The 27251-nt window shown below is 53.8% G+C and overlaps 2 protein-coding genes across 5 annotated transcripts in view; one reads left to right on the forward strand and one right to left on the reverse strand.

The window, feature by feature from the left end:
* The first annotated feature begins 1624 nt into the window (after window positions 1-1624).
* On the forward strand, window positions 1625-15743 carry UNC13D (unc-13 homolog D). The gene is made up of 32 exons (XM_066565672.1): window positions 1625-1681; window positions 3800-3832; window positions 4074-4181; window positions 4855-4914; window positions 5130-5196; window positions 5277-5454; window positions 5581-5625; window positions 5986-6054; window positions 6234-6303; window positions 6638-6742; window positions 7005-7097; window positions 7321-7424; window positions 7619-7736; window positions 8401-8525; window positions 8804-8894; window positions 9172-9228; window positions 9315-9412; window positions 9647-9698; window positions 9981-10111; window positions 10353-10473; window positions 11034-11174; window positions 11319-11417; window positions 11904-12110; window positions 12284-12352; window positions 12651-12730; window positions 12949-13054; window positions 13129-13200; window positions 13321-13404; window positions 13656-13776; window positions 14341-14464; window positions 14781-14986; window positions 15076-15743. Exons 1-32 carry the CDS (start codon window positions 1625-1627, stop codon window positions 15177-15179), a joined length of 3195 nt encoding a protein of 1064 aa, XP_066421769.1. The 3' UTR covers window positions 15180-15743.
* Window positions 15744-17006: 1263 nt separating this feature from the next.
* The window catches only part of UNK (unk zinc finger), a 45515-nt gene continuing 35270 nt past the window's right edge, over window positions 17007-27251 (reverse strand). For 3 of the 4 annotated variants that reach the window (XM_066565514.1, XM_066565512.1, XM_066565510.1), the window contains 4 exons: window positions 26003-26191; window positions 23006-23187; window positions 22240-22497; window positions 17007-21897 (listed from right to left, as the gene is read on the reverse strand). In XM_066565514.1, the coding sequence (XP_066421611.1) occupies window positions 21745-21897; window positions 22240-22497; window positions 23006-23187; window positions 26003-26191 (782 nt within the window). In that variant the 3' untranslated portion in view covers window positions 17007-21744. The remainder of the gene's footprint in view (window positions 21898-22239; window positions 22498-23005; window positions 23188-26002; window positions 26192-27251) is intronic. The other variant, XM_066565511.1, reaches the window with a different exon arrangement.

Here is a 27251-nt window from a genome sequence, read left to right on the forward strand (position 1 = left end):
CAACGGGAGAGGCCATGGGGCATTCCCCTGGGATCTCTCAAATTTTTGGAGAACACAGCCTCCTTTTTATCCCAATTTCCCTCTCTCTTTCCCCCTTGGCTGGGGTACTTGAGAGGTTCAGGCGTCCTGATACACCTGATACTGAAGATTCCCTCTAATGTATAAACCTCCCTTTTCATTTTTAATTCTTACAGAATTTAGGGGTTTTTCTTCCCCATTGTTTCTTTCCTCTCTCAATGTCTAATTTTGTTTCTCAGCAAACCTAAGGTTTATTTGTAAAAGCAAATATCTTTTTCCAATCATCCATCAGTGGAATCCTTCCCATTGTTTCTTTTATCTTACTGAGCTAGTGTTATCTACCAGCAGACCCACAGCTTGTTTGTAAAGACAAATCTGCTACTCCTCTCACTGGGGAGCAGGGCCAGGGGTGCTGGGGAGCAGTGTTGGGGTGCTGGAGAGCAGGGCCGGAGATGCTGAGGAGCAGTGTTGGGGTGCTGGGGAGCAGGGCCAGGGGTGCTGAGGAGCAGTGTTGGGGTGCTGGGGAGCAGTGTTGGGGTGCTGGGGAGCAGGGCCAGGAGGTGCTGGGGAGCAGTGTTGGGGTGCTGGGGAGCAGGGCCAGGAGGTGCTGGGGAGCAGTGTTGAGGTGCTGGGGAGCAGGGCCAGGAGATGCTGGGGAGCAGTGTTGGGGTGCTGGAGAGCAGGGCCAGGGGTGCTGGAGAGCAGGGCCAGGGGTGCTGAGGAGCAGTGTTGGGGTGCTGGGGAGCAGGGCCAGGGGTGCTGGGGAGCAGTGTTGGGGTGCTGGAGAGCAGGGCCAGGAGGTGCTGAGGAGCAGTATTGGGGTGCTGGGGAGCAGGGCCAGGAGGTGCTGGGGAGCAGTGTTGAGGTGCTGGGGAGCAGGGCCAGGAGATGCTGGGGAGCAGTGTTGGGGTGCTGGAGAGCAGGGCCAGGGGTGCTGGAGAGCAGGGCCAGGGGTGCTGAGGAGCAGTGTTGGGGTGCTGGGGAGCAGGGCCAGGAGATGCTGAGGAGCAGTGTTGGGGTGCTGGGGAGCAGGGCCAGGAGGTGCTGAGGAGCAGTGTTGGGGTGCTGGGGAGCAGGGCCAGGGGTGCTGGGGAGCAGTGTTGGGGTGCTGGAGAGCAGTGTTGGGGTGCTGAAGAGCAGGGCCAGGAGGTGCTGGGGAGCAGTGTTGGGGTGCTGGGGAGCAGTGTTGGGGTGCTGAAGAGCAGGGCCAGGAGGTGCTGAGGAGCAGTATTGGGGTGCTGGGGAGCAGTGTTGGGGTGCTGGGGAGCAGGGCCGGAGATGCTGAGGAGCAGTGTTGGGGTGCTGGGGAGCAGGGCCAGGAGGTGCTGAGGAGCAGTGTTGGGGTGCTGGGGAGCAGGGCCAGGGGTGCTGAGGAGCAGTGTTGGGGTGCTGGGGAGCAGGGCCAGGAGGTGCTGGGGAGCAGTGTTGGGGTGCTGGGGAGCAGGGCCAGGGGGGGCGCCGGTGTCCCGGGGAGCTCAGCGAGGAGCCCCGAGCTCGTTTCCGCTCAGTTAAAATGGCCACGCTCTGATAAGGGCTGTGGTTTCCTCCTCGGAGCAGCGAGCTGCAGGCAGAACTGCAGCCCGGCCCCACGCTCAGCCTGCCCCAGATGGATCCTGCTGGCCAGAGCCCCCCGGGGAGCCTCCCCGGGGAGGAGAGCCCCGAGGTAGGTGGATTGGAGCTCAGGGGATGATGGGGAGGTGTTTGAGGGGTGATGGCAGCAGGCAGGTCAGGGTGGCTGTGCCCAGGGGGCCTTGGGGACAACGCTGGGTGCTGAGGCTGTAAAAGGGGAATGGGGGAAAAGAGAAGGAAAAGGGACCAGGGCCTGGGTGTGACGGAGAGAGGGGGGCACCTACCCAGGTAAATGGGCACCCCAGGGTGAGTACAGGGTCAGCTGCAGCTCTGTGCCCCCACTGAGGGTCCCTCTGAGCCCCTCTGGGCTGTGCTGCCACAGCTGCCCCCACGCCCTGCTCCAGGCCATCCCAAAATGACCAAGCTCCCTGTGGGTCCCCTGTCTGTGTGTCTGTCCTGGTGAGATGGGAGCCAGAGCTCTGCCCGGTGCTGCTGGGAGCACGAGGGCACAATGCCCCACGCTGGGCTCCTGGGATGGTCTGTCCTGGGACTGTCCCCCTCTCAGGGACTTGTCTCCCCTCCTGGGTGCCCCTGTCCCTGCTGCCTCCCCACTGCTGCAGCTGCTGGGCTGGGCTGATGCTGGGGGTTGGATCCAGACCTGGATTTAAGCAACACCACTGGATTTGAGCTGGGCTCTCGGCATGAGGATTAGCAGCAGTAAACACATCCTGGTGGCTCAGCTCAGCTTTAGCTTAGCCAGTCCCATGTGCACATGTGGGATCTGCACACCACGGAGCAGATCCTGCAGCCACCGTGTCTGGGCAGAATGGAACAGCAGGGAGCTGCCCCAAAACCAGCAGGGATTCTTCCCCCTGCCCTCCTGGGCTACCCCACTGCTGGGCAAGGAGCAGATGCTTGTGTCTTGCTGATAATATATAACAGCAGCAGAGAAATAAAGTCCTTTTTCTGTCCCCTCTGTGCTTGTGACCTTGCAATGGGGCAGCACTGACCGTGGGGATGCTGAAAGGTTTGGGATGGGGCCATGCCCCCATGCCCTGGCACAGGCAGGACAGTGCCAGCAGCAGCAGAAGGTGCATGGAACCAGGCTGGGACCTCCTGAGTGCAACAGGACCCTTTCACAGGGGGCTGCTGAGCCACCAGAGCCCCCAGCAGCCACCACTGGGTAGAAGGAGGGATGTGGAGGCAGGTGGGAGAGAAGCAGCTCAAGGGTTAAACTTGCTGGTGCTGGAAGGGTTGAATTCAGTCCAGATGGCTGGGGGATTATGCCAGCCCTAGATTTGCCATAAGCAAATGTTAATGTTCAAGCTCAGGGTTGGTTTATTTTTTTCTGTTAGGGGCTCCTAAGGTCACTTTGGGGCCTGGGCTGACCCACAGGTAGGATTTGTCCGTCCATCCATCCATCCATCCATTCATCCATCCATCCATCCATCCATCCATCCATCCATCCATCCATCCATCCATCCCCACAGCCCTGCATGAGCAGGTGCTGGGACCATGCTCTGCAAACCCCCCTCAGCCCAGAAAAGCCCAAACTCATTTTAAAGACTTCTGTTGCATTTTTTGGTGTCATCCCCTTGTACTCCCAGAGGTTCCAGTGCCAGGACCCGTGACAGATGGCACAGGGACACCAGTTCCCTTCCTCTGGCACTGTCACCACTCAGATTTCATTCCTGTTTGGACAGTCAGAGCTGTCCTGGGCATCCTTCACGTGGGGGATGAGCAGTGCTCCCTTGCAGCTGTCAGAGATTTGTAGCAGTGCACCAAATCCTGGTGGCTTCTGGCATCTCCTTGGCCAGCCTGGAGCTCCTCACTGTGCTCTGGCCCCTGCCCTGTCCCTCAGCTGCTCTGCTCTCCAGCCTGGTGCTGCTGGAGTGAGTGGCTCTGGGGTGACAGGTGGGTTGTTGGCTTTTAAAGCCTCCTGGGGGTCACCCCAAGCTGGTGCTGCCACCCTCACAGCCCCCTCCTCAATTAATGGGACTTGGGGGTGAAGCCCCCTGTGCTGCCCTGCTGGTGGGTGATGGGGGACATTGTCCCTCAGCCATGGGGTGTCACAGCATCCTTTGGGACATCCCATCCTCATGTGTTGTGGGTGATGCCACCCCAGCCTGGCTGCCCTGCCCTGTCCGGCCACGACTTCCTCCTCAAACCATGCCCTTGATGGGAAACCTCTCTGCTCCTCTTCTCTCCCCAGATGGATCTGTCCCACCGCTTCTCCAAGGAGGAGGTAAGAGTGTGGCCCCACTGTGGTGTCCCTTGGTGGCACTGGAGGGGGTGGCAGTGCTGCAGGGGCTTGGGGACGTGGCTCAGCTCCCCAGGGACAGCAGGTGGATGCAGGGGGCGGCAGGGCCTGGCACGGAGCTTGAGGAGGAAATCCTGCTGCTCCTGGGGGATGCATGGAAATCCTGCTGCTCCTGGGGGATCCCTGCTGGCTGTCCCCACGTGAGGTGTCAGCATTGTCCCCACAGCTGGCCCTGCTCTATGAGGAGGTTCTCTACACCATCCGGCACCGCCTGGGCAAGCCCGAGCAGCAGCACGTCGGGGACTCCCAGGAGCTCTACTCCTACGTGCAGAAGGTGCATCCCCTTCCTGACAGGGTCCCCAAAACCTGTACCCTGACTTGTCCATCCTCCCAGCTACAGGGCATGGTAGGGGTCTGTTATGCCCCAAGCTCACATAGTGAGTGTTTAAAGAGACTTTGATTTACTCTGGTGGTTCACAGGAGACCACAACATTCTCAGGAGGCTGAATAACAAACTTTTACTTGCAAACTTGAGAATATTAATGTTGAATAAGGTTGGGCTTTCTATGTGCCAGGAGCTTGGGCTGGAGCCTCCAGGGGCCAGGATGTGGAGTGCCCCATCCCACCTTGCAGAACTTGCCCTGACCCCCACCACACACAATTTCTCTCTGGTTGTTTGGAGCCAGTAATCATGAGGGTCACTCAGAAGGAGCTTTTAACAAGCACCATGAAAGATGTAGCAGCAGCATCCAGCTGGAGGGCTGGGAGCATCCTGTGGCTGGGAAATATTAGCCCTGGGGAGAAGTGTTTATCTTAGGCTGGGGATGGTGGGAAGAAGGCTCTCCCTCAAGAGCTTTCAGCTGGTCCCCAGCCTTTCTGCTGGACTCAGCCACTCTCCTCTCCCCTTGGGCTGCTGCTGGCTCCCAGGGAGCAAAGGGAAGCCCCTGGCTGCTCTCCAGCCCCTGTTAACGGAGCAGAATCCATCACCAGCCCCAATATCCACACAGGCTTTTGGCATGGACGCAGAGGAGCACGGTGTCATCATGCAGCAGGTCATGGAGCTGGAGGTACAGTGTCCCCAGTGTGCAGCTGGGGTGCTGCTGAGGGGCTGCAGTGCCTCTGAGACCCTGTGGTGGGGATTTGGGGTGCCCTGGGGTTGTCACTGCTTGGGTGGGAGCTGATGGCAAGGTCCTGCTCCAGCCCCATCCTTCCATGCAGGGTTGATCCTTCCTCTCAGGCTTGGTGACCCTGCACATTAATATCTGTTTATTCATTTTTCCAGAGCCCCATTTACTGCCTGAAAGCCACTGTGAAGGAAGCCAAGGGAATTTTGGGTAAAGATGTCAGTGGTAAGTGGAGGGGGGTTGTCCTGTGGGAAGAGGGGCAGCTGCTGCTCCCGAAGGGAATTCCCAGAGCTCTGCCCCTGCAGGGCTCAGTGACCCATACTGCCTGCTGGGCATCGAGGCCAGGAGCCAGGAGCCAGCCCACCCTGACCACAAGAGGAGGATGAAGGCTGTGGTCAAAGACCTCATCCCTGAAGACCAAATCCATCGCACCCAAGTCATAAACCAGACCCTCAGCCCAGTGTGGAACGAGACCTTCATCCTGTAATCCACCCCCACCCCTTGGCTCTGCTCTCTGGGGGGGGTGCAGGGCATGGCCAGGGCTCTTGGCTGGGGATGGGGGTTCACTCTTGTCTTACTGGAATAACAGCATCCCCTGGTGCCTTGCAGGGAGTTTAAGGATGTGGAGACAGCCAGCTTCCACCTGGACATGTGGTGAGTGACAGCATCCCCGTGAGCCCAGGCCCCTGCCCGAGGGGGTGCTGCCTCCTGAAGCCAGCTGGGAACCCCTTTCCCATCACTCTCCCTGGAGCAGTGCTCAGTGCAGGATGTGACCTGTGCCAGCAGGGAAAGCCAGGCTGGCTGTGCCCAGGCAGGGCTGGTCCTAAGACCTGCTTTAACTTATGGAGACCCACGTGCTGGCAGATTTGGGCTGGGTTTGGGGGTGGCCCCAACCCTAACATTTCCCTGCTCCTGTGCTTTCCCTCTCCACCGTCACTGCAATTCCCTGCTCTGTTTTTCCATCCCCTGCATTTCCCCTCTCCCCGCCGTGGGTTTTGCCTCCCGCCCTCGCAGGGACTCGGACGTGGTGGAGTCGATGCGGCACAAGCTGGGGGAGCTGACGGACCTGCACGGCCTCAAAAGGTTGGTGCTGGTGTGGCCCCAAGGCTGCTGAGGAAGAGGGGTGGAAAATGCTTATTTGCCTGCTGGGTTTAAAAATCGCCCTTGGAAGGAGGGAGGGAGGAGGGCGGCAGGTCTGTGTCACACGGCCGGGGCACGGCTGCAGGCACCTTCCCACCCCCTCGGCTGTTTGTGCCTTTCAGGATCTTTAAAGATGCTCGAAAAGACAAAGGGCAGGACGATTTCCTGGGGAACGTGGTCGTTCGCCTGAAGGTGAGCCCCGCGTGCCTCCCCTCCTCCGAGGAACTCCCCAGGACTTTCCCCGGTGAAACCTCCCGGGGTCCGGGCAGGATCTAGGCAGGATCCGGGCGGGATCCCAGCCCTGTGCCACACCCAGGATCCTGTCTCAGAGCCACAGACTGATGTCAGGTCCCTCCCTGTGCCACAGTACTTCCAACACAGTCACTGCACATCCTGTGGTTTTAATCCAATTCTGAATCTTCCTGTCCCATGAACGCAGTGGGATGAAGATCCCCTGGTCTCTGAACGAGATCCTTCTCCTGGGAAGGCTGCCCAGGGCTTCCCCCTTATCCCTCTGTGCCTGCAGGACCTGCACTGCTGGAATGACCAGTGGTACCAGCTGGAGCCACGGACAGAGACCTATCCCGAGCGGGGACACTGTCACCTGCAGTTCCTACTGACGCACAAGAAGGTGGGATGGGATGTGGAAAGGTCCTTTCCATTGGCTTGGCAGGATGGGACAGCTGCCTGTCCCCTGGGGCTTGTCTGGGGGCCACAGGTGCCAGCACAGGGTCTGCAGGCTGCTGGACCCTGCCCTGAGCTCAATGCCAGCACTGGGACCCTGCTCCTGGTGCACCCACAGCCCTTGGCTCTCCAGCCCTGCCTTTTGGGCCCTCTGTCCCCAGGGTGGCAGCATCCCTGGTGATGGTTCTCTCTGCCTTGTCCCTTTGCAGAGAGCCACCACCAGCAGCCGGACACAGCCGAGCTACACCGTCCACCGCCACCTGCTGCAGCAGCTGGTGTCCCATGAGATCCTCCAGCACCAGGTACTGCCAGGGCTGCCACCAGCACCAGAAGCAGCCCTCCAGCAGCTGGGCTGGGGAGGCCTTCCTTTGCAGCCCACACCCCAACTCATTGTGTGGTGGGAATGATGCCTGGCACCTTTCTGGGGCTCCCACTCCTGCAAATACACCCCCCATGGTGCCTGTCCTCCTCCTCCTCATCCTGTCTTGCTCCAGGATGCATTCCTCCCCCTTTCCCTCCTGGCAGGCTGGCAGCACCTCCTGGGATGGGGAGCTGAGCAGCCACGCCAGCACCGTGCTGTACCTGCACGCCACACAGAAGGACCTCTCTGACTTCCACCAGGACATGGCGTGAGTACCCCACACCCAGAGCACCACAGGACAGCACCTGGGGCCTTGCTGGGACCCTCTGACCACAGCTGGTCTGTCCCCTGAGCTCAGGTGTTACTCCCTGGGTGCCCCCTGTGCCCCCAGCTGTGACTGTGGCTGGTTCCTGGGTGTTCCCCAGCCCCTGGGGGCTCAGCCCAGCCCTCTCTCCTCCCCAGGCAGTGGCTGGCCTACAGCAAACTCTACCAGAGCCTGGAGTTCAACAGCAGCTGCCTCCTCCACCAGATCACCAGCATCGAGTACCGCTGGGTGCAGGAGCGCCTGAGGCCAGAGCAGGTGAGGGCAGAGATCAGGGAGACCAGGCACCCAGCCCTGAGCCTCTCCTCCCAGGAACCCCTAAAAGTGCCCCAGGCACCCAGCCCTGAGCCTCTCCTCCCAGGAACCCCTAAAAGTGCCCCAGGCACCCAGCCCTGAGCCTCTCCTCCCAGGAACCCCTAAAAGTGCCCCAGGCACCCAGCCCTGAGCCTCTCCTCCCAGAGGCCCTGGGGCTGTTTCAATCCCCCTGTTTCATGAGGGGCAGGAGACTGGGGGTCAGGGGTGCCAGGGTGTCTGGAGGGCATTCCCAGTGGTTTGTTCCCCCTCTCTGTGGAGAGCCCCTTACCCTTTGCACTGACATCCCCCTCCCCCATCCCTGCCATCAGGTCAATCACAACCCCCTGCAAAACTTAAATATGACCCAATTTCTGCTGCTCCCAGCCTGTTTTCCCAGAGCATCCCTGCTCCCTGCTGAGACACTGAATTTTCCATGCATAGCATTGAGGTTTAAGCACAAAGCTCAGTTCAGTCCCTCCAGGGAGAAGCTACCAGAGACATCAGGGTTTTTTTCCCATCCCTGGAGGAGGCTGGGAAGGAATGGGAGCAGCAGCTCCCTCCTCTGTGGTCCTGCCAGCATCTGCCTGTGACTGAGGAGGACGATGCATGTTTACTTTCTTGTCCCCAGAAGGCAGAGCTGGCCGAGTCCTTCCAGTCCCTGCTGACCTACGGGGTCTCCCTCATCCGTAGGTTCCGCATCATTTTCCCCCTCTCTGTCCCGAGGTCCACGGAGAGGCTCCAGTCCCTGCTCCGGTGAGTGGGTCACTGCTGCCAGCTGCACATGGGGTCCTGTGGCTCAGGACAAATCCCTGAGCTTGGCAAAACTCAGTGTGAGCCTTTTCTCCCCTGTCTAGGCTGCTGTGACACTTGTCCTGTGCCATCCCTCATCCCTCATCGCTCATCCCTCATCCCTGGGCTCCCTGTGGGGATGTTGCTGGGAGGGGAAGGCTCTTTGGGAAGGGTCTCTGAGGGGAGAGGTGCTCGTTTCTCATGGCAGGGGCTGGGTTTCACTCCAGGTTCTCACTTTGCAGGGTCCTTGTCCAGATGTGCAAAACCAAAGCTTTCCGTGAGCTGTGCACGCCCAGCCCTGACCTGCCCCAGATGGTCTCCACAGCTCTGAAGGTACTGGGGGTCTCAGCCCCTGCCCCCAACCCCTGCAGGGTGGGACCCTGTGGGTCTCCCTTTCCTTCCACCCCCTGCCCAATGCCCACACCTCAGCAAATCCACATGGATCACCATGGCATGGGAAATACCTGCCCCTTCAACCTGGTGGCCCCAGCCCGTGGTTCCCACCACAGGATCTCCCCTCACCCAGGGGACAGGGAGAGTGAAGGGGGTGACAGAGCTGGCTTTGCTCCTCCTGCTTCCCTGCCATCCCACCAGGACTCCTCTCTTGCAGTCAGGCACCACGGAGTGGTTCCACATGCAGAAGCAGCACCTCAAGCCCATGGTGAAGGTCAGCTCCCATCTCTGTCTCTCCGACGTGATAAAGTCACCTCAGAATGTCTGAGCATTCAAAACAAGCTGTTCTTCCCTTTGCAGAGCATAGAGGAGAATAGCAAAGCCTTGTCCAAGCTCCTTCTGGAGGTGATAGAAGATCTCAAACAGTGCCAAAAGATCTGGAATAAATTGTTCAGCACGTAGGTTTCAGTGCTTGATCTCACCCCCATCCACCTTCCCTGGAATCAAGAGTGGCAGGGCACTTTGGTGCCTCATTCCTTGGCCCTTGGGCTCCACAGGTGGGGTCTTTGGTCCCACCTCTGCCCCTTAGGGCTGTGCTGGCCTCACCCAGGGCATGTCCTGGGAGGGTTTGCTGGCCTGGCTTTGCTGGGCTGGGGCGGGCAGGCTCCTGAATCCACATTTCTCTCTTGCAGCAACCTGAAGTTGAATATCTTCTCCATTGCCTACCTGGAGCTGGAGAGCCTGGTGAGCAAGCCCGGGCTGCTCTGCCCTCGGGGGACTAAGGTCTAAAGCCAGGCTGAGGTTTTTAGTCACCCTTTAGGTGGCAGCTGCTTGTTGCAAGCTTGGAAGGGGAGCAAGAGAAACTCTCCCTCTGTGCCCATAGAGTGACTATGGGGACTGTTTGACCCAACAAATCTCCTGAAATGCCACCCAAAAGGAAGAGGAATCCCCTGAGCTGACCCTCACTCCAGAAGGAGCCTTCCTGGCCGGGCCTCACAGTGTCCCCCCGGCCTTGCTTCCATCCAGGTGGCAGAGCATGTCCAGGAGCAGCTGCACAAGGTTGACAGCAGCATGTCCAGACCCACGGCCGAGAGCCTCTTTGATCTCTACAGGAAACTGCAGGAGCTCTATCAGATGAAGGACTCCCTCCCTAGCAGGTATCCAGCCCTGAGATGGGAAAGATGCCAGAGGGAGGGATCCAGCAGCATCTGAGACAATCTCTGGATCCTTCATCACTAATTGCACAGCAGGCAGAGCAGGCTATTGGTGTCTGGTGTCAATGGGAGCATCACCAGAGGGTTTGGGGCTGATCCCTGGCTGGGGTTGGTGTGAGAGCAGGAGGGGTGATGGTCCCATGCTGCTGCTGTGTGGTTGGAGAACTGATGCCTTCCTCCACAGTGATGGACCTCTGGCTCTGAGCAACTTCCACCAGTGGTTTGAGGAAGCATTGCCCTTGTGGCTGCAGAAGGCCTACACCACCACACTGGAGAGGGCCCAGAGAGCCATCCAGATGGACCAGGTAAGGTGGGGAGGAGAAATCTCCCTCTTCCCTTTGGGACACTGCAGCTGCCCTCCATGCCCTGCTGCTGGGCCTGGCTCACAGCACTGACACCACCACAGGTGCCTCCGGCAGCCCAGGAGCAGCCTGGTTCCTCTGCCAAATGCATAACAAAGTATGTGGTCCCCTGGGCCAGCTGATCCCACCCACTCTGGCCCCACACAATGTCCCTGTGTCCCTTCCCTCGCTGCTCCCTGGCAGCCCTTGTGATCTGAGGACCCTGCATTTGGGCCATGCTGTGAGAATCCCCTTTGGTTCCAGCCTCTCTGAAGAGGGGAGGGAAGGCAGCCATGGCTGCTCTTAGTGGGGTCCAGCAGCACTGGGGGGATGTATGGAGGGAAGCAGGGAGCTCGTGCTGCTCCATCCATCCTCATCTCCTCTACTCTCCAAAGTGGTTGTGTGATGACATTGGGATGTAAGGAACTGATGATGGGCCAGGGAGCCCCGAAGTGAAGGAGCAGCTCTTCTTTCTGGGATGGCATCTCTCTGTTTAAGCTGTGTTTGCCTTCTCTGCCCCTCAGCTGAAGCCTTATGGGTACCACAAGCACAGCACATCCACTGTTGACCTGTCCACCTGCTACGCCCAGATAATGACAACCTGGCAGCAGCTCAAGTGGCCGGACCCTGAGAAAGCCTTCATGATCATGGTCAATCTCCTGGAGGTTTGTACAGCTGGGCACCAGCACCTGGAGTTTCCTCCTCCTGCACTTGAAGGAGCCAGTACCCCCTGTGATGGTGTTCCCTGAGCCCACAGTGGTCCTCTTGTTGCCTGGCTCAGTCCTGCTGCTTTCCTCTCTGTCCTGCAGGACATGTGCAAGATCTCCCTGATGTACTGCAAGCTCATCAAGGAGAGGGCTGAGGCTCTGTCCCTGAGTGAGCAGAATGAGGGTGAGGCCGCCAACAAGGTTGGTATTGGAACCTGTCCTGGTTGCTTCAGGAAGGGTAGGATTTGGCCCTGGTGTCTGGACAAAGAGTGAGCTGAGCTGCTGAGAACCCAACTGACATCCTCAGTTTGGGTTCCACAGGGACCAGTTGGCCATCAAAAGCCATGATCCTGGAAAATCAGGAGGGAAATTATGTGAGCAGGGGGAGCAGGATGGGGATGGGGACACAGGTGAGGATGAAAATGAGATTGGAGATGGTGATGGAGATGGGAGTGAGAATAATGATGGAGATTGCCTTGGGGATGGGGATGTGGGATGGGAGTGGGAATAATGATGGAGATTGCCTTGGGGATGGGGATGTGGGATGGGAATGGGAATAATGATGGAGATTGCCTTGGGGATGGGGATGTGGGATGGGAATGGGAATAATGATGGAGATTGCCTTGGGGATGGGGATGTGGGATGCTCCAGGGGGTGTGGACCCTGAAGCAGACCCACCTCTCCCAGCTCTGCATCGTGGTGAACAACATCGAGCAGCTGCGGCTGCTGATGCTGAAGCTGCCCTCCCAGCTGGCCTGGGCCCAGCTGGAGCAGCGCACGAGGGGCATCATCGAGCCCCAGCAGATCCAGAATGCTCTGCACAACCAGCTCGACAGCACCGTGGCCTGCCTGGACCATGAGGTCCGGGACGTGGTGCAAGCCCTGGCTACCAAGGTGACCACCTGCCACTGATGCCCCCTTGGCCCTCACCTGGCCCAGAGCAGTTTCACCCAAGGTGTCCTGAAACCCATAATGCTCCTGGGATGGAGACAAAGTGGAGCTGGGCATGGGGAGGCTGGTGCAGAGGACAAAGTCTCCAAGTCTCTTCCTGCATTTCTCCCTGGCAGCTGGAAAAGGGCATTGCCAGACACATCCAGGAGCTCTCATCTTCCAGTGACACCCAGAAGCCTGAGGATGTAGGTATCTGGTCCAGCCCCTCCTGGACCATCATTTTGGGCAGCCATGGATAGCCTTTGCTTGCTTGGCGGGTGCCTCTGTCACTGTCCATCACTGCTCCCTGTGCCTGGGGCACAGGACACACCAGTGATGGGGCCCAGAGCTCCACAGGCTTTGCTTGATGCCCATGTCAGCAGCAGGACCACACCAGGCACAGCCTGCCTGTGTGGGAAGGAGCCCCTCTGGGATCCTCCCTGGCCTGCTGTGCCCTGCTGGATGCCCCCCTGCCCTCCCCAATGCCCTCTCCTCTCACTGCAGTCCATCATCCCGCTCATGAAGTTCCTGGAGTCGGAGCTGCAGTACCTCAATGAGCATCTGGTCCAGGAGAACTTCAAAAGGTGACCAGGGCACTTGGGATGCGCTGTGGCAGAGGCCACCAGAGTCACCATCCCTTGGGCAGGAGCATCCCCTCAGCTCCATGGGGCTTGGGGCCATCTCACTTCAGTGCTGGCAGGATGAGGCACTTCTTTCTGGGGCTTTGCAGAGCCCTTCAGCTGAAGGCCATCCCTCCAGCCCAGCCCCTGGATCCTGCTCACAGCCTCCCTCTCCCCTGCAGCCTCCTCACTCTCCTGTGGCACCACACCCTGTCTGTGCTCTCAGCAGCTCGGGGGCCGCAGGTGCCCTCGGTCCAGCACTGCCAGAGGCTGTTCTGTGCCCTGAAGGTACCAAGGGGAAGCAGGGGGTCCCTGCCAAGGACAGGGGTTTGTTTGGTGGCTGACAGCATCCTTGTCCCCAGAGCCTGGAGCGGTGCTTCCACGCCGAGGGCTGCGGGCTGCCACTGGAGACCCTCCACAGTGAAGCCTTCAGGGTATGGAGATGGGGATGGGGGTCCTGTGGGTTCCTGTGGGAGGAAGGGATTCCAGGGAGGATGTCCCCGGGCTGTGGACCTGTCCATGTGCTTGACCATCACCTCTGCCCCTCCCCACAGACGCTGGAGGCTCACCTGGCTCTCTGCTCCACCACCAGCCGCAAACTCATCCAGAAATACTTCAGCAACAGGATCCAGCAGCAGGTAGGATTCTGGATACTGCTCCCAGCCCCTTCCCACATCCCACCCTTGCTCACAGGCCCTGCCTGTGGAAACGTGGAATTTCCCAGTCCTGGGCTGTTGGGGCAGGTTTTGCCACAGCATTGAGCAGGAGGGGGCTCAATGCATCCCAGAGGATTCCCCAAAATTCCTGATGAGCCTCTGCCCAACCCTGTGCATCCCCTCCATGATGGGGATGAAGGACAGTGTCCTTATCCTTGTGCCCCACTGCCCAGCTGGACACAAGCTCAGAGAAGTATGGGGCCGTGACCATCAAAGCTCTGTACCGGCCTTCAGAGCAGAAACTCCACGTGGAAGTGCTCAACGCCACCAACCTCATCCCGCTGGACTCCAACGGTGAGTGTGGGTAGGCAGGGCAGCCCCAGGTCCCCTGTCCTTGGTCCCTACTATGCCCCAGTCAGGAGAGATGCTGGTAATGCTTGGACTCTGTCTTGATTTGCTTTTTTATCCAAAGAGGTGGATTTGCGGGAAAAGGAGGGTTATAGCACTGGTTCTGGGTGGTTCAGTGGGATGTGGCAGGCAGGCCCAAGCAGGACACAGTGCCCACGTCCCACTGCTTGTGGCACAAGCCAGCAGCCAGGGCAGGCGGCTTGTCTTCATTATGCAAAGCAGTCGCAGATAAAAATGTACTCCGGGTGAGCAGCGACCTTCTCCGGGTCCGCCTGTCGTTCGGGGAGCTCTCCAGGAGAGGTCACTGCTCCTGCAGCCAGCCCAGCCGGTCGCTGCGCGGGCAGGCTTGGGGATGCTCCCGCACCCTCCAGGAGCCCGGGCTGGGCTGGGGGTTGCGGTGAGCGTGCCCTGAGCCCCCCTGCAGCCTCCACAGCGGGTCCAAGCCCCCTGGTTGGGTTCATGCCGGGGCAGAGGGGCCAGGGGAGGGGGCTGATGTCTGCACCCCACCAGGCTCCAGCGACCCCTTCGTGCAGCTCACCCTGGAGCCCCGGCACGAGTTCCCCGAGGTGGTGGCTCGGACCACCCAGTGCAAGAGGAATGAGCTGCACCCCCTCTTCGACGAGGCCTTCGACTTGTACGTAGTGGCTGCCACCCACCGGGCCCCGTCCCCACATCCCCTCAGGCTGGGGAGCCTCTGCCATGGGGCTGCCGTGTGCAGGGCGGGGGTCCCCCTCACACCGGGGAGGGTGCGGGGCTGTGCTGGGGCCCTGAGGGGTTTGGGCCAGTGCGGGGCTGTGCTGGGGCCCTGAGGAGTTTGGGTCACTGCGGGGCTGTGCTGGGGCCCTGGGCCCTGAGGGGTTTGGTTCACTGTGGGGCTGTGGCTGCCCGTGGAGCACAGCAGGGCCCGAGGGATGGGATGGGATGATCCCCTGCCTCCCGTGGCCCTGCAGCTTGATCCCCTCCGAGAAGTGCCGGCAGGAGGGGGCCTGTCTGCTGCTGACCGTGTTTGACTACGATGTGCTGGGCTCCAACGACCTGGAGGGTGAAGCCTTCTTCCCCCTGTGTCGCCTGCCCGGCCTTGACACCGACGAGGATGAGGCTGACATGGGACGGGTGCCCCAGACCCGGCTGCCCCTCATGCACCCCAAGCCCTCGGGTACGTGGTGCCACAGCCCCTGCAGAGCGGGGAGGGGGCTGTGGGGAGCATCTCCCACCATCACTGCCCTCTCCTCTCTCCTCTTGCAGATGAGATCCTGCAGCTGCTGGAGTCCAGGAAAAGGGACAAAGAAGCACAGGCCTTCGTTAAGCTCCGCAAGCAACGAGCCAAGCAGTCCAAGGAGACAGAGTGAGGGAGGGGCAGGAAGATGGCCCTGAAAGGGGAACTTTGGTGGTGTTGGAGCCAGAAGCATCTGCAGGGAGTGTGGGGACAGAGGGGTCCCTGTGCCTGCCCAGCACAGCTCCCAGCACCCAGCTCACCCCAACCTTCGGGCAGCAGCGCTCCATGAGCCAGGGAGGGTGGGCAGCTGCATTGGAGGGGATTTCTTTGCCTGTAGTAACACTACACGAGGGATGTGGAAGTGTGGCTGTCCCTGTCCGTCCCTCTGGAGTTTGTCACTGCCAGTGCTGCATCTCCTGGCCGTGTCCCCAACCCTCCTGTCAGCAGCACGACTGATTCAGGCTGGGGACAGCCATGGCCAAACCTGCCTTCATTTTTGGTTTTTCTTTAAATTTTTTAATTTTTTTCCCCTCATTTTCTTGTGGATAAGCCTCTTATTTTAAATGAAAAGCCACAAAGCTGGTGCGTGGGCTGTGTGCTTTGAGGCAGTGGCCCTGTGCTGGCAGCAGCAGCACATTGGGGTGGGACAAGGCATTTGAGGTCTGGTGGGAGCTGCTGAATTTCTCCTTTTTTAAAATGTGTATGGCTCTTGTGTCTCTTTGTGTTTTTTTTTAATTTTACCACCAATTTCACTGACCTCCTGGAAGCCTGGGATCTTGCTGGCAATAAAGAGCATCACAGCTCTGGCAGCCAAACCAGGAGGCATTTTGGGCAGCTGACAGCCCAGGCATGGGGTGCAGGTCCCTGGCATCACTCCCAGCCTGTGCCAGGGATCTGGGTCCCTCTGGAAGTGGTGGGAAACTCTACAGGGTGCATCCATGTGGGGTGACCCAGTATTACAGTAAAAATGCCAGACAAGGCAGGTGGTTTTAACAATTTGTTGGGTATTTTGGAGCTTGTTTTCTTTGCAATTATTACTAATTATACACCTGGAGCTCCCTCTACCCCCACCCTGCACAGGGGTGGCCATGTTTGAGCCGCAGCAGGTCCCTGGGAGCTGCCAGGGACAGGGAATTAAAAGCATCCCCCTCCTGGGTGCCTGAGCACCAGCTGCTCCCTGGTGGGCAGAGCAGCCTCTGGGTCAGCTCAGGTCAAATCCTGGATGTGGGGGTGGGAAAAGAAAAAAGCTCCTTTGGTATCTGTGTGACAGAGCCCACAGCAGGAGGGATTAAGGCACTGCGAGCTCTCAAGGAAGCCATTTGCTGGCTTAGGTTTTAGTGCAGAGAAATAATATTCCAGAGCTGGGTCTGGGATTGTGGGGATGCTGTCTTGGGGTGTCATTCAGCTGGGTCCAGCACCCTGTGCCTGCACCCTGCAGCTCATCTGGGGCTGGCACCTGCTGGTAGCCACCTCATGCTTTATTGTGAGGTTTACTCCATGAGGCTGGAGGTTTGAATATGGTCTGAACTAATTTTTAGCTATTTTTAAAAAAATCACTGTGTCCCACCTTGCCCTGGGCAGCCACCAGCCAGGTGTGTCCCAGGGAGCAGGTGGCACAGGCTGACCTCTCTTCTGAGGTTGTTTGCACTGTATTATTCAAAGTGTTTTAGCTGAATTTTTGCTCAGCCACAGGCAGTGGTGTGGATCTTCTCCCACCCCAAAAGAAGTCCCACCTTTTACAGAGAAAGACTAATAAATCTTAATCAGTCAGAGCACAACTAACCCCATGGAGCAGGAGAACAGCCCAAACATTTAAAAATAAGGCTTGAAGCACACAAAACCAGCTCCTAGCAAATGCAAGCATGACAGAGAGGAAGAAGTCTCCATCACCATCCTCCTAATCCTGGTGAAGAACCCGACACAGGCGGATGGCCAGAACACAAGAGGGAAGGGCTGGCACTTAGAGCTACTGATTTTATTGTGTTACCAATAATCTGCAATACAAATGGGCCCATTCAGATTATTGTTGTGATTGGACTGATGGGAAGTGGTTGAAGCATCTTTGAAGCATTAATTAGACCAAATTAATTAACAGGTAATTCTTGGATCCACAGCCAGGTGTGTTCTTCTGGGGTGCCAACACACAAAACACTGCATCCACTGTGCAGGCTCACCTCTGCCCAGCCTGGCTCTTCTAGGGCATAAATCCATGTCCAGACCAAGAATTTGGGTGAGCAATTTTTGGATTTGTCATTTCCAAAGAGGTCTCTGCCCCACCTTAACCACATTGCATTGATGTTTCCCCTCTTTCACCACACCTCCATCAGGAAAATGAATTGCAACACCCCAAAAAGGGAGAGGAGCTCAGAGAGAAATTATTCTCAGTTGTGTGAAAATTGGCCGGAGATCTGTTGTTCTGAGGGCTCCAAAGCCCAAGTTTCTCCACCCTCCCAAGGCCCAGAGCAGAGCCCAGGGCTGCACATCCACCCAGGCACACACACACACGCACACACTGCTTCAGTTTGTATTTTTTTTTCTTAGCAAAAAAATAAAAATTTATTGTCGTCTAAAAAAAAAAAAAATCCATCCTGCCCTTGGAAACTGTGACACAGATTGAGTTCTTTCCAGCCCCACATGCAAATTCACTCTGCCAAGAAAAGAGTCTAAACCAGGTTTCCGACAGCCAAAACACATATTTACAGAGTACGAGAGAACGACAGCTGAAATCACAGTTCTATACATGGAATCAACAACACGTTTTACACCACTGATCACCATTCTGCCAACTTCTACACAGACTAGGGGCGCCTCTGCCCAGTGCCCTTCCTCCTGGGGAAAGCAGGGAAGGGACTGGGCAAGAATTGCCACCAGAAATACTGCAGTGTGTATTATTATTATTTTTTTAAATGTATACTGTATTTATTTTGTTTTAACATTGGAAGCTACAGAGTGGGGAAGCCCCAGAAATCTCTCCAATGCAGTCACTACTTTGCAGGAATACTTCACCTTTAAAATACTAGGTTTTACATCAGTAACATCTATTTTGCTGTTGGCCATCACTCCAAGGATTATAATAACTCTGGAGGAAAACACTGGTAATATTCTTCCTTCTCAGATAGGGGAAAAGGAGGAAGAGAGGAGGTTCAGAGGCTGGGGGAACAGCAAGGGATGACTGAGTCCATTCAGTGTTAAGGGCTTCCTCCCAGGGTAAGGAATTCTCTTCATTGTCTCAGCTGCACAAGCCTTGCCAGTGGCTCAGGTTCAGCTTCAGAGATGTACAAAAGTGTAAAACCCTTCAGCAGGGGATCAGCTGCAGGGACCCCCAGGGGTGGGATCTGCTTTAGGAAACGTGCTCCAGCTCTGAGACCTTTCCTGGGTCCCTCCTGTGCCACTGCAGGGGTGTGGCTACGGCACCTAAGGCCAGAGCGGAGCTCAAAGTGGTCCTGGCAGCCTAAAATCCTTCACGTCCTGGCTCTCACCTACAGCTCTGAGCCTGCTTGTTGCTCTGGATCTACCCAGGCTAGTGTTGTCCCAGGCCAGCTGCTTCTAGGTTGGTTTTCCATAATAATGTAAAAGTTGATTGACCTTTAGGATGCTGTGGTTTCACAACACAACCACAACTCCTTCCCCCAGCTCTCAACTCAGAAGTGTCCAACCTGCCGAATTAATCACCAAGGTCAGCTCTTCTGAAGCTCCCAAAAATTTGGGGAGGAAAATGTCATTATCCACTCAGGAGTCTGTGTGAGGAGGCAGGACTCAGCCATGGTCAGGGCTGTTCAGCTGGGCTGCTCCCCAAGGAACCCTGTGGACCCCACTTTTGTTTTGAAGCCCCCTCAGCTCTGCTGTGTTACTGTGTGTCCTGTAAAGGGAGTTCCTGCTTCAGAAGGAAGCCTGACAGTACGTGACAGGGGCTGCTGCACTTATTAGCACCAGGTTTGTTTCAGCTCTTTTTACACCATACAAAAGCTGATCACAGACTCTAAAGCCTCAACTGAAGTGCTGTGATTATGGTTTGTCCTTCCTGCACGGAGCAGGCAGCAACAACTGCTGGAGTGGGTCAGGAATGCTGCTCCTTCCCCCTGCTCCCACCTCATTTGGTTTGGAAATTGTGTTTAAATGGCCCACCAGAACATTCTAAAAGTATGCAAAGATGAAGTTCTCTTTTCCATCTGATGCTTAAGAAAATAAATTCACATTTCAATATTCCTCTCCTGTTTTTTTTAAAGCAGCAAACAAATTGATAGAAACCTAAATTTAGGAAGTGTTTCTTCAAGAACCAGAGAAAAGTGAGAAAGTCTATGTGCTTGTGCAAAGAGAGTGCTGAGAGAGGATGGGGTGGGGGCAAGGGAAGGGTCTAGTGCTAATTCCTTCAGGCTGCTCTGCCATGAGTGCAGTGTGGCAATGGAAAGTTCAAATTTAAGGGCCACAAAACAGGTGAAATTCTGAATTCTTTGGTCCTTCAGTATAAGTTTTAAAACAGAGAAACTGTTTTACTCAAAAGGGAAAAACACATTTTCTCTGGCCTGGAATTCTTCCTTGTAACCCAGGGAAACTGGGGGTAAATAGCTCTTTGCCCTAAACCCCCCAAGTCCTGCATCACCCTGTGACTGTCCCAGGAGACAGCCCAGGCTGCCCTCAGGGGACAAGTTCCACGTGGAGGGATTCCCTGCTGGAATCACAGAGCTGCTGCTGGACAGATCTGGAAAAAGAGGGTTGGCAAAAGGCAGCATCACCCCTGAGCAGCCCCTGGGGAGGCAGAGGAGCAGAGAAACCCTCACGCTCATAAAAAGTGTTACAAACCATAGCCAAAAACAGGCTGATCAGCTCTGCTGCTTATAAATATTAAAGATCTGATTCAAGAGTTTATTTCCTATGATTTAAGTTAGTTACAAAAAAAAAAACAAAAAAACTTTTTAGTAAATTTTTTTCTTATTTGGGTTTTTTCCTCCTCCTCCCCTCCCACTTTTAATTTTTTTTTATTTTTTTATTTTTCCTAAAAAAAAAGAGAAATGTTCATGTATTTTAATAAAAGGTCTTTCTTTAAGATCAGACCAAGGCAGATATGCTGCCCCATGGCACAGACATTCAAAGGCTATAACCAAACAACATAGCCACAATAGTCACTCAACAGTGTCTCTCCATTAAAAAAAATTAAAAAACCTGATGCTAGTTACAATAAAATACACATGGAAAAAAAGCATTTTTACCAAAAAACCCAAAAACAAGTTAATGGGAAAACATAAAAAAGAACTACACAGAGCTGCACTTAAGAGATCATCTGGGAATGCATATTAACCCCTTCCATGGAGAGGAAAGGTGGAATTATGGAAACAAACCTAATTATGTGTTTGTATTAAATATGAAGCTTTCTGAGAGGCTCTGGTAAAAATTCAGTTTTCCTACAATAGTGGGCTGCTGGAGGTTCCAGTGCTTTTCCAGGTCATGGAGGGGCAGCACAGGAGCATCCCTGTGCAAAATAAAAATATTTAGTCAAGTGAGTGGCCTTTTGGTTGAGATCCCAGCAGGTTACTGCAATCCACCTGATGTAAAAATCCAATGGATATGCTGGTAAGGAAAGTCACAGGAAAGCTCAGCTGCTAGGCAGGTCTGAGCTGGTGGCATTTCTCTGTCCTGCTGGACTATTTCTGTCACCACACTTCTCCAGCACCAGGGTTTCTGGAGCCAGCAATCCACAAACCACCCCTGAGCTGCTGACACAGGCAACAAAAATGTCCTCAGCCTACCTGGAATTGGTTCATGCACTTCAGCAGTGACTACGAATCAGGTCCCTGTGGCTAAAACAAAACTAATCTGGTCTGAAACAGTAAAAAGTCTCTAAACAGCCACCAGACAAAGGGGTGCCTGGAGAGAACTAACCTCTGCATCCAAATTTCCTTCATAAAGGGCTTTGGCTCACCCAAGGGCAATACTTCTAAGGCTGCTCAGACCTGGAACATGTTGGCTGCATCAGCAGTGAACATTGGTCACTGAATTTTGGGGCTTGGCTTGCTCTAGGTCCAATAGAAATTTTTTTTTCCCTCTTTTCTTCTTTTCATACAAATATACAAAGAGTGTAAAAAAATTTAAAAAGTGAACTTTGCTGATTAAATGCCAGACAAAGTTCCTGCACATTCAGAGATGGGCAGTGTGAGGCCCTCCAGGCAGGAGCCTGGCAGAGCTCTCATCAGGGAGGACGGCTTTAACCAAGCTGGGTCAGTGAAAGAGCAGGGGGACCGAAGGCATGAGCAAGTCATTTCAAACCACCTCGATCCTCCCCGTGATCTCAACTCTTCCTCTGGAAAGCACGTGGAAGCCCCTCTTGCCCACTCTAAGTCCTTCTGGAAATAGTCAAAAATTTGTTATCATCTAAATAGAAAAGAGGAGAAACACAGACTCTTTGCAAATGGCCCTTTGATCTGTATTAAAAACAGCTCTCAAAGTTCATCAAGAGTTAGAATTAGTGGGGCACGGGTGAGGGGCAGTTTAGATACGGGATGTAAAATATTAAAAAGTGCTCTGCAACTAATTTTCTGTTTTCATGTGTGCATGTGCGTGTGTGTGCACGTCCCTACAGGTGCACAGCCACGCCCATGCACACACATATATACATATATATATATACACATACATATATATGTACGTATGTATAAAGTTAAAAAGTTCTCTAGGATATGATCAGAAGGAGTGTCCCTGGAAGGTCACGACTGCAGAGAGTGGGGCCTGTTGGGGTGGCAGATGGGGCACTCGCCCTCCTCAGCGCACGTCTCGCACAGCACCGCGTGTTGGCACGGCAGCACCACCCGGTTCTCCTGACACTTAAGGCATTTCACTGACTGCATCTGAAATACTGCCTGCAAGAGAGGGGACAGGGCACAGTGTCAGTGTCACACACAGGGCAGGGAGGGCTTGCAGCTGTCTGCCCTGTTCATCTCCTGAAGCAAAAGGGAAGCAGCACAGTGCAATGCCTTTCAGGACCTTTAGGATCAACAGAGCAGCTTTGATTGATTTACACTCTGTATTTTAGGCACAAAGAAGATGGAGTTATCTTCCTGTAAGCCAGCTAGAGCTCACTTTGACTACACCTACCTGGAGTCAGGCTTCTGATTTCTGAGTCTAACAAAGAAAAGGAGAAAAGCTGTGACCTGTAGGAGCAGAGAGGGCAGAGCCCTGCCCTTCCAGGCCCTGGCACTCACCTTGTCCACTTTCTCCAGGTTTGCCCGCAGCTGTTTCTGCAGGGTGTAGAGCGACGAGAGCGAGAGCGTCTCCAGGTCAGAGAAGGAGCGCAGGAACTGCGGGTCCTGCCCGGTGTGGATCCTCTCCAGCTCCTCCTGCAGTTTCTTCACTTGCAGCTCCAAGGCTTCCCTCTGCTCCCGGGCCAGTTCACATTCCATGTTAGCTGTGTTGGCGCGATCATTTGCTTCCTCTGCCTCCTTTTTCCAAGCATCACAAGCCTGCAAGTCCCAACCAAAGAGGGTAAAAGAAGCAGTCTGAAAACTTGGTCTGTCTCCAAAGAGAAACTCAGGCAAAACTATCAATTTCCATACACTCCTCACACCAGTTCTGACCAATCTGGCCTGTTCCCAAATTCTGAAACATGTTTGGAGCCTTACTTCAAGGCACTGCTCATTCCACATATTCCATCTGCTTGGGCTGTGGTTCTACTCATCTGGCTCACAGCATTCAGGGGATGAACTTTGCATACTGATAAATTATCATGGATCAAAGGTCTGAGAGACTGTCAAACACTTTAGGGCATCTGTTGTGACATCTGGCCTTGCAATTTCAGCACCTGAACACGCCAAGCCAAGCAATTTGGTGATTTCCAAGGGAGAGGAAAGAATGCTGAGAACCTGCAAAACCTACAGCTCTGTCCATCACCTCCATGTCCAGAAAGAGCCTGTTGAAGACTGACACCCTCCACTGCTATACACTCCCTAATCCCAGGATCTGCCCAAGTACCTGCTTGGCTTGTTTCCAAGACTCTTCCCACTGCTTTATTGTGCTGTTGGCCTCATCCAGTTCCTGTCGCAGCCGTGCCATCTCCGCAGCACCTGGACCTGACAGAAATGCAGGTGAGGTACTGGGCGAAAAACTCCCCGAAGCAAAGTGTTCCCATATGCTGCTGTTCATCCCATTTAAACCTGTTTCACAGGGAAATAGAGAGGGTTATGTCACAGGTGCTGGCAATTTCCCCATTTCCTCCCTAACCCTGTGAAATCCAGGATTCATAAATGTGCAAATAGGATAAAAAGTTCATCTTAAGAATCAGTTTCATCCCCCTGAGTCCATCATAGAGAGACTTTATAGGGAAATTTCACAGTATTAGGCCCTCATCTTTAGTGATACAGGGAGGAACCATGGCACTGAGTGCAGGCAACTCTTGAATCAATCAGGCTGTTTTCAGAAGCATCACTTTTACAGCAGAGCTGACTGTCAGCTTAAATGCCCCTTCTTTCAGGGAAACCCCTGTCCTGCTTCTACCTCCCAATTTTCAGTGCAGCACAGCCACCAGAGCTGGTTCACAGAGCCCAGCTGATGCTTTCTCTCACCCTACACCCTAAGAAATTTCTGCTTTTGTCTCCTCGGTGTGGGGCTGAGAAAAGGAGCCTCACTTCCAAACAGTGTCACAAAAATGCTCCAAGTCATTGCTGTTTCCATACACAAGGAACAGAACTGGAAAATCCTGTTTATAAACAAGTAGAGACAATAATATCTGTATCTGCTTCATCCTCTGCAGAATTCTAGCACTGAGCTAGCGAGCAGCACCAAAGAAAACTAATCAGCCATTTCCCTATTTTAGCTTGTTCAAATAAACTCTCTTTTCAGGAAGAATTTCAAGGCTTAGGAGACAAAGGAGTAGAATATCAGTTGTAGACAAAACTGGCTATTCTTCCAGAGTCCAATGTTCATACTCTTTCAATAACTTTCACTTAAAATAGGTACCCACACTTGCATTCAGGGGAAAACTAGCAGGAAAAGGTAACATTGAGACAGAGTGTGGACTCTCACCCACACAGTTTGCTCCAGTTTGATGTGGGAGTCATTTTCATGCAGTGGTGCTCACCAGTGGCTGGGAATATTCCTAAATCGAGCTGCAGTTGATAATTCTGATCTCACAGCAGCTAAACTGTGCCTGCAAGTGAACCCTGGAATCAACAGCCTCTCACTGAGGTCTGTCCCAGCACCACTGACTTCCCAGCCAAGACACAAATATTGACAAAATTGTCTTCACCAAGGGCTTAGGCACATGAACTCATTCAGCAGAGCAGCAAGGGATCTTTGCTGGCTCAGGCCACTTACCACAGATCCATTTCAGCTGCTCTGAAGGGTGCTCAGATTAAAGCAAGAAGTTTTAATGGATTCCCAACTCACATTTTATTTTTCAAACCTGAGTTTTCTTGAATGGGAATCCAGCATTAAACAGAATGCTGGCAAGCCACAAATTCTGCCACAGTGCTGACCAGGCTGATCTTGTAATTTGTTGTAACTCCCTCTTTCCATCTGCTGTTCTCATTTCACATTGGAAGTATCAAGCCCCTTTGGGCAGAAAAGCCTTCTCTGCACATTTTGCACCTAGCACAGTGGAAACCAGCCCAGAACTAGGTATTTTTAACTCAATTTCAATACAAATAAGTGATAACTACACATTTGACATGTTATGTGCATTCACTAAGTTAAATGGAACAGATGATTGCCAGCTGCCAAGATATTATTTAAATATCTTCCCAAAACCCCAGCAAAGGATTTGTTGTGTTTATGGAAAAATATATTTTATAAATAAATTATTAAAATGCATTTGTGAATTTCCTGCAATTTTTGGCTTTTTATTTATATAAATACACAGTCAAGATAAACATAATTCATTTCTTCTGAAACAGTAATTTTTCCTTTCCTTACAAAAACTGGGACAAACAGCCAGCCTCAACCTAATTAAGAGCAGAGATGGCCTCTGATGTCTTTTATTACAGTAATTGTAAAAGCTGTTAAAGCCTAACAAGCAGCAATGGGAAGCATGGAAGCATGGGATTGGGCTGTGCAAACAAGGGATGCAGTTACACAGATAAGTGCATGCAGAAATAGCTTACACAAGCATGTAATAATTTTATTAGGTCAAGCTTAATATTAAAGATTAAAGTGTATCTCAGACTTTAAGAGGCATTTATGTCTAGCATCAATAGAGAGAATTAATATTTACTGTTACAAACAGAAATGAGCTGAACTGGTGTCCCTGTAGCCTGGAGGCCAAACAGTTTTATTTCTCAAGGTAATCCCATGTCTTGATAATAAAACAGATTTGACTAATTCCCTGTTCTAAATTTGGCTAAATTCCCTGTTCTTCCTGATACAGCTGAAGCTCCAAAGTAATTTTTTCTTCCTTCAGTCCCTCGTGCAGGAGAAAAGCCCTCAAGGAGGGGAAGGAGCAAAGGGGACAAAACTGAAACACTGACTTTTTGGAAAGTCCACACTGCAGAACTGGTGCAGAGTGTCAAACAGAAGAAAAAGTTCCAGTGGCCCAGGCCTGCTCTAGAGCTCCCAGAAGCCAATCTGGCCCACAAGCAGTCCCAAGGGAAAACTGCAATTCCTACCTAAACTAAGCTGAGCTAAGCTGAGGACCCAGCTCTGAGTTTTATATGAAATCTCATCAAAGCACCACTTTGCTGGTGCTGGAAAAGGCAGAGCTGTTTTTCTTGAAAGGCATCATCAGAGCAAGGCAATTAACATATCTGCCCCACTTTCCCAGCCTAGAAACAAGGAAAGTAGAGGGAATTGATCCCTTGTTCATGAGGTATTAGCTGACTTTTGGTGAAACAGCTTCTAGTCCCATTGCTGTTCTCATGGGAAGAAGGGATCCATGGCAGCAGTGAAATAACACATTGAAATTAAAGCCAACTGAAAAGAAAATACTTACATGGCACAGACAGGCATGTACATGGGACACACACACTGTGCATTTACCTAATGATCCATGAGAAGCTGATGTCCCCAGGAAAGTGTTTTCTGACTGGCTTAAGTGTCCCTGGGGCTGATGGAGGAAATGCGATGAGAGGCTGACCGGTGGAGAAGGAGAGGCGGAGTGAAAGGAGGCAGAGCTTCCAAGGGACCCGGGGATATTTACAGGAGCAGAACTTTGCAGCAAACTCCCACCTGGACAAAGAACACACAGAGAGGATGGCTATGTATGATCATGAGGTGTGGACACAGGCAGGAGTTCAGAGCAGGAGGTGTCAGGTTCCCTTTCTCCTCCCTGAGTCCCTCAGGATTCCCTCCACTTCTTCTGAGGTTTCATTCCCCGCTCAGCCTTTAAGAGGAGCACTGAAGCTGCCATCCCATGACCCACATGGGTTAGAACCCTCCACAATTCAATGGATTACTCTTTCAGTGGCCAAAGGAACAAAAGGTTTTCTGAGCAGAGCTCGGTCCCTGTCAGTCTAGAGAAGATGAATTTGGTATCTGGTGAAATACTTTGTCACGAAAAATTCACTTCTAAAACATGTGCCTCTGCCTTTATACTTCCAAACAACCTGTAGTGAGAAGACCACCATGACCTCAACCACTAAAAACCATTGACTAGCTGTAGCTACACATACCTGAGTGCCTGGATCTATCAGTAATAAAAAACCCCAAATAAACAAAAGCCTAACCACAAAAGACATCACCTTACACCAGAGGTTGTTCTGCCTGCCACTCACAGATTTAGGGAGATCTCAGCCCTGCTCTCTCCTCATCTATGTCCCTCCTTAGAAGATCACCAGGTATCACCCAGGCCTGATGTGAAGAGAGGGAGAAGGGAGGATCCCTAAGGCACTGCAGGTGGGGAGCAGCAGCAGCAGGGCTGGCAGCAGCCAGGGACAGTAAACCTCCAACAGGCTCTAATCTTTGCCAGGGAAGTGGAAGTAATATTCTTTCCACAGGTCCTTTCCTACCTCAATACAGCTCCAGGCAGTGCAGTTCCCTTGGAAACCTTCAGACAACCAGTTAGCTCCTGTTGAAACAGCTGCTTTACACAGCAAGGGCAGCCAGAAACTACAACCACTTCCAAAAAAGTTATGAGACATTTCTTTTTTCCCTGGACACCCATCAGAGACAGGTAGAAGAGGCCTTAGCCTACCTCCATGTATCAAAATGAGACAGACATTACAGGAACCAAATCAGCAGACCATGATGACACTGACAGATGGATGGCATTACCAGGTCAGTGAGTTTC

The sequence above is a fragment of the Molothrus aeneus genome, chromosome 25 (genome assembly GCF_037042795.1).
Source record: "Molothrus aeneus isolate 106 chromosome 25, BPBGC_Maene_1.0, whole genome shotgun sequence".
Classification (NCBI taxonomy): Eukaryota; Metazoa; Chordata; class Aves; order Passeriformes; family Icteridae; genus Molothrus; species Molothrus aeneus.

What these genes read in the sequence shown, in the direction of transcription:
- UNC13D (XM_066565672.1), top strand. Translation starts at nt 1,625, where the DNA reads ATGGATCCTGCTGGCCAGAGCCCCCCGGGGAGCCTCCCCGGGGAGGAG. An exon ending in ACGTGGTCGTTCGCCTGAAG is followed by an intron (nt 6,304 to 6,637) that starts GTGAGCCCCGCG and finishes CTGTGCCTGCAG; the next exon opens with GACCTGCACTGCTGGAATGA. An exon ending in ACACCCAGAAGCCTGAGGAT is followed by an intron (nt 12,353 to 12,650) that starts GTAGGTATCTGG and finishes CTCTCACTGCAG; the next exon opens with TCCATCATCCCGCTCATGAA.